Genomic DNA, 6,279 nt, shown 5'->3' on the forward strand with positions numbered 1-6,279 from the left:
CACTGGCCCTCATATGTGGGATCCGAACCAGGGACCTCTGGCGTCCCAAGCCAGTTCTTAACCAACACGCCACTCGGCCGGCCCTGTTTATTTATTTTTTAATTTAAGTTAAAAATTACACCACTGACTATCCCATCTCACAGCTTCTATCTTTATAGTTCCTGGTAAAATAGGCATATATGGGAGTCCAAGAGACAAAAATAAAAAATTTTTATTTTACGTAAATGAGCCACTGAGATGTTTTTCTACCCCACCGGACAGGGAGCCCTATAGCTCAGCCACATGTTTAAGGCGAGACAGTGAGAACAAGACTTGGAGTAAGAAGACATGCAGGGTCTCAGGATGTCTGCGGTCAGGGGAGGAAAGGGCATTGAGTGCGTGGCGTGTCTTAGAAGTACAGAAACCCAAGCTTAAGTCAAGTGTCACACTGCCTTAGGGCCTCATCCAAGAGAACTAGTAATTTGCACTTTTCTAGACGCAGAGGAGAGTGCAGCGTGAGCCTGCCAACTCTGCGTTACTTAGCCTGCCTCATGAACGTGTTCCCGCTCTGACCACACCCCACCGTTTTATTTGTGGAGTATGAAAATCACAGATCCCTGCATGAGCCCTATTACATGATGCCAGCCCTTGGTGTAACACTGTGTGAGGAGAGTCATGTCAGGGAAGATGCCCACATACAGGCTGAGGTTACAGCCCCCCATGGCTATCGCTTTTCCTTCCAGACCACTGTGTGCAGTGTGAAGAAGCGACCTGATTTCCCCACTTCAGGCCAATGGGAGGTGGTCACGGAATCTGAAGGGAAAAAGGAGGTGAATGTCTTCGATGGGGTCATGGTTTGCACTGGCCACCACACCCAAGCTCACTTACCCTTGGAAAGCTTCCCTGGTGAGTAGTCTACCAGGAAGGGACACCCTTGAACCATGGCTGTGACCTGATCCCTGAGGAATCGGAGGATTTCCGTCTGAGTGATTATTTGTCCTAATTCTGCCTGTCCTTTGGCAAGATGTTGGGGTAACTGTATGACTGCCGTTTGGGAGCTAGAGGTGATGGTAATTTTGGAGAGCAGAGGATAGTTAGAGGGCTCTATATCTAGTTTCACAATGACTTAGTTTTTCTAAGAATCAAAAGAAAGAACATGGAGTTGATCTGTATTAGGCTGGATGAGGACCTTTTTCCATAATCAAGGAAACAAATAGAAATACTGAGTGTATAAAGAAGAAATTAAAGCTTGAGGAAAGAGTTTATTACAGTCTTTGGCCGGGATTTTCATTTTGAAAAGAAAAAAAAAAGCACTCTGTGTACACTCTAGAGTTTATAAAAACATATACGCCAATTGAAATGAGAGTAGGTATTTAAAGAGGATGAAAAAACAAAACAGAATGGAGGTTTGACAGAGTACAGTAATACCTCGGTTTGCGAGCATGATTCGTTCTGGAAACAAACCACTCGTACTGCAAGATATCGCTCGTTTACCACGTTAACAGGTATTAGAAATGTTTGCTCATCTTGCGGAACACTCGCAAACCACATTACTCGCAAACCAAGGTTTTACTGTAGTTTGGATTTCTTGGCCTACAAGTCCAAAATACAAACAGATCCTGAATGAAGGAGACTACTTACAATAAGGGAATCACAAGGGTCTGCACTGAGGCCATGGGAAAAGAAAACGGGCCAAAACATTCAAAGGCAAGAGGGTCAGCTGAGTAAAGGGAGAGTGTATGGAGAGCGTATGCTTAAGCTCTACACACTGCAGAGGAAAAATGATTTGTCAGACGATATCCGATAAGCCATCACCTGCTCACTGTTTTCCCTTCTCCTGCAGGCATTGAGAAGTTCAAAGGACAGTACTTCCATAGCCGAGATTATAAGAATCCAGAGCCTTTCACTGAAAAGAGAGTCATTGTTATTGGCATTGGGAACTCTGGAGTGGACCTGGCTGTGGAGACCAGCCACGTAGCCAAGCAGGTTTGAATCAACAAAATTATTTCCTTTGCTTTGCCCAGAAAGCTGTGGGTGGACATAGGTCTCAAACATAGGGAGACCCTCACCCAGCTCGTTGGTGCCAAGGGCAGATGCAGGGCTTGGTTTTGTTGTCTCACTTGGAGCCAAAGCTGCCAGTTAGATTCTCATCATTCAGTTGGCCTCACCATAAGGGAATTAGGTCATGACCATAGACTGTGCTCATAATCCCAGTCAGCCAGTCCCTTCAGCGCGTGGCTCCGGCTTTGAAGGAGACCAAGTAATTGCTGGGAGAGCTTGTTGGACTGCAGCGTTTAAAAGTGTGGATGTTCTGTGGGTCCGCAGGAGCGCCATGCTCTCATGGGATGGAAAACACCCCAGGTCACAGAGAGTTTGGCACTCATAGGATGGTGGGGGAATTTTCCTCTTCACCCCCCAAATGGAGAAAAGCAGCAGTATAACCTTTCAAAAGGCCACAGGCATGTCACTATGAAAGTGTCCCCACTGTGGGACATGCAGGCAGCTCACCCCAGCCTTTGCATATAGCTAGCTAACACGGAATGGCATTTGCTCTAATGCAATTTCTGTGTCCTTCAGGGTTTGTTTGTATCATAGATTTTGAACTGGGAAGAAAGTGTCTTCATTATAAATCCCTAGGGAAAAACGTGTCATTTTTATATTTTGTCATTCATGTCGTTATTTAATCATAACTTTATTGGCAACAGTTAAATGCCAGGCTGTTCTTCAGTAACTCTAATTAAGCTGTGCTTCTCCACAAATATGTTATAAATTACTTTAAAAAAAAAATAGAAGTTTAATGCCACAACTTTGTGAAACGACCTTTACCCAGAAACTCCATTCAATAACACTTCTCAATACTATCCCCATCTAGCACCAAAAAAGTGATTTTATATGTTACTCCGTGAACTAATTCAACAAGCATTTATCAGGAAATAGCTATATAAACAAGAAAGGATAAAANTCTTTGTGCTTGAAGTTGTTTGTTGAGTAAATGCATAATGTGGTGACATATAAAGATTGGTTTGATAAGCACATGTTTCTATCCTATCCACAGAAAGACTCCACACTTTGCTCTGTGCCGGAAGGAAAAATATTCATGGAAAGGTCCCCATTTATATATTTTGGTTGCAGATCCAGTAAGCCCCCTGTCAGAGGGTTTTCAGTGCCTTCATGGGATACTACTTGATGGCAATAAAACAAATGAGGGGAAATGTTTTCCAATGAAGACAGGGGAACTGACATATGGGATGTCTGGTTTCACAGCTTGTCTGCTATTGCTTGGCCCTTTTACACTTTCCGAAGTATTTCCCAACACATTATTTTATATGATGCAACACCCATTGGAGTGGTTATTGAGAAAGCAAAGATGTTAACTCTGGGGAAGAGGGAAGAACACTGAATTGGGGTAGAAAACCTTGCAACTAGCCTTTGTTCTCCTATTAATCACTTGTGACCTCAGATAAGTAAGTTCCTCGTCTTCATGTTCTTGTCTGTAAAACAAGATGATTGCACTCCATCATGTCAGTGGTTTCTTCCTGCTGTAAAGTCTCCCACGATTTTTCTATCATTTTGAGCCGTGGCCATAAAAGACCCAATATTTCTGACAGCTGGCAAAAAGCCCAAATCTTCTACCTTTTATTTCCTAGTGATGAGAACGCTTAAGATTTACTGTCTTAACAACTTTCAAATACGCCATCCAGCAGTGCAAACTATAGTCATCGTATTGTACATTACACCCCAGGACTTGGTTATCTTATAACTAAAAGTTTGTACCTTTTGATCACTTTCATTCAATTCCCCTCCTCTAGCCCCCTTCTACCTTCCCATCATTCTGCTAAATCATGCCTTTTCTGTTTAACAACAATAATAAAATGGTAATATCCAGTGACAACTTCCAAAGTGAAGTCATTTTCAGCCAAGTGGTACTTCCCTTTGCTTGTTTTAACAGTAAAAATGCAAAGATAATCAATCGATCAATCAATCAATCAATGACTTCATAGTCTAATTAAGGCGATAGAAAAAATTTATTATAAATGTAATTGATAAAAATAGAGTGTTGACCTTACATAACATCATCCAGATAGTTCTCCAGAAAAATGGGTTTATTCAGGAACAACAAAGAACTGCAACCCATACCGTGCAAATCTGCTAAAACAAAGGAGAGGGGGGACTCTTTTATGGAAGGGAAGAGGAAGGTGGGAGGGCTGGTCCAAAGAGTTCTCCCTGCTGTGCTTCGCCATCCACCTAGGGCATGAGCGCTTGCCCTTCCGCCTCCCTACTTCATTTTAAATGAGGTTTCTGTTNACAACTAAGATTGAAGGACAACAACTTGACTTGGAGCTGATGGATCCTGGAAAAACACAATGCTCCCCTCCCCATTTTCCGCCCACCACTACCCTGCCAAAAAAAAAAAAGCTAATTTTCCTAAAATCTCAAGGGAGATACATTTAGGTACGTGGAGGGGGAGGGAGGGAGGAACACATAACCCTGCTTTTTTCTTTCAGGGAGAAAGTAGCATTAGACAGAAGGAAAGACGTTTGGGGACAAGAGGCATTCTATTTGATGGTAATTTGTGAAGACACTACACACTAGTTAAAGGATTTCTGGAGCAAAAGGAGGAGAGAATCCAGAAGGAAAGTAAACATAAGCACTGTTTTTTTTTAATAAGAACTTTTAGATTAGGTTATCGTGATGTGACTATTGAAATATTGATGACATTTTCATAAATAAGAACCACATCCAGGGCCAGCTGAGTGGCTCAGTTGGTTAGGAGTTGGCCGGGACGCCAGCTCTGAGCAGCAGGGCCCCGGCTCGATTCCCACATGGGCCTGTGACGCTGCGCCCTCTACAGCTAAGATTGTGAATTACAGCTCCACCTGGAGCTGGCCTGCCCTGAGTCGCTGGTGAAGGCGAAGGCTGCAGTGGACCTGGCCAGCAGCAGAGTTGCTGTGAGCTACTGTGAGTGGCCGGCAGCCGGCGTGAGCTGCCCAGAGCCACCATGAGTGGCCCTCCAATGGCCGGCGACCAATCTGCCTCTCCCGGGAAGAGCACAATGATCACAATCCCAACATGGGCCAGTGAAGCAACATCCTCCACAGCTATACTGAAGAACAAAAGGACAGCAACTTGTCTGTTCCCCTCCCCCAATTCCCCAATAAAATGTTAAAAAAAAAAAGAACCACATCCAAAACAGAACCACATCAGAAAGCAAACTCATGCTTTTTCTTTACTAAGAAAATATGTAAAACTCCATCTTTGAGGCTCTTCCCCATTATTCTCCTGTTAGGCTGTGTTGACATCTTGTGTTCCCCACTGTGTGTGTTTACTATATTTTCATATAATTCAGACCATATATCGAGCAGGAATCTTTCTGATGAAGCCCAGAGATTCCCCAAACCAAAGATCTATTTGGGGACATATTTTAAAGTAGCAGAAAGAAGGCAAGCGATAGCTCAGCTAAAAGCAGTTCAAATAAAGTGTTGCAAAGGCAGGAGTTAGGCAAAAAGGGGATGCAATACAGAGATGAAAAAACGGGAGGACGACTTGTGGCTAAACAAGAATAAAATATCCTCTTTGTAAAGGAGCAGGAAGTACAGAGATTGGAAGCCCAGGCTTGAAGTCACTGCCTGGTTTGCACCCCTGCCTTTCTGCTTCCTTGCCAAATGGAAAGCATAGAGTTGCTGAGAGGATCGTGTGTCCACTCCCATCAAGCCTTTTGGACCATACAACACAAGCCCTTGAGAAATCAAGCCACCACCTACCCCTCCAACAAACCCTGACTTCTGTCAAAAAGGGATTCCTGCGTTGGATGGGCCCTGATTCTGACCCAGTGAGTGAAATCCTATATCCATCATATAGGCCTTTTCTGCATGATCTTAGGGTTGAAAAACTTAAGTTACATTTCAAAAGTGGATGTTTTACGTTGTTAAATTGTACATGGAACTGCATGAGAGAAAGCTTTTTAAAAAGTATTTTGATTTCATCGACATTGTCTGCGTTTTGGTCTTCTCCATGGAACTGTTAAGTTCCTCTAAGTAGGACACACCCGGCACCCACTCAGTGATGGGTGTTGTAAAGTGAATTCTATCAGTAGCATAGAACCAAAGGTCCAATCTGTGAGGTGGGGGTGGCGGAGGGGCCGGGACCTGTTTTAACAGATCTCCTGAAAGGTTCGGATTCTACACTTAAACTTTTGGAGCGAGGCTTCCTTTCAGGTTGTTGAATGTTTCCCTTCTGCAGTAGGAGTTTGTCCCTTTAAGAGAAACAGCAGGAAGTTGAAAGTGAGAACAAAGGGGTGAA

General features: G+C 43.5%; 1 protein-coding gene across 1 annotated transcript in view; it reads left to right on the forward strand.

The window, feature by feature from the left end:
- The window catches only part of FMO5 (flavin containing dimethylaniline monoxygenase 5), a 6,879-nt gene extending 3,950 nt beyond the window's left edge, over nucleotides 1–2,929 (forward strand). The window contains exons 3-4 of the mRNA XM_019627782.1: nucleotides 555–885; nucleotides 1,823–2,929. Of these exons, the coding sequence (XP_019483327.1) occupies nucleotides 555–885; nucleotides 1,823–1,971 (480 nt within the window). The 3' untranslated portion in view covers nucleotides 1,972–2,929. The remainder of the gene's footprint in view (nucleotides 1–554; nucleotides 886–1,822) is intronic.
- Nucleotides 2,930–6,279: the final 3,350 nt, after the last annotated feature.

This window comes from Hipposideros armiger, unplaced genomic scaffold, assembly GCF_001890085.2.
Source record: "Hipposideros armiger isolate ML-2016 unplaced genomic scaffold, ASM189008v1 scaffold_741, whole genome shotgun sequence".
Lineage (NCBI taxonomy): Eukaryota > Metazoa > Chordata > Mammalia > Chiroptera > Hipposideridae > Hipposideros > Hipposideros armiger.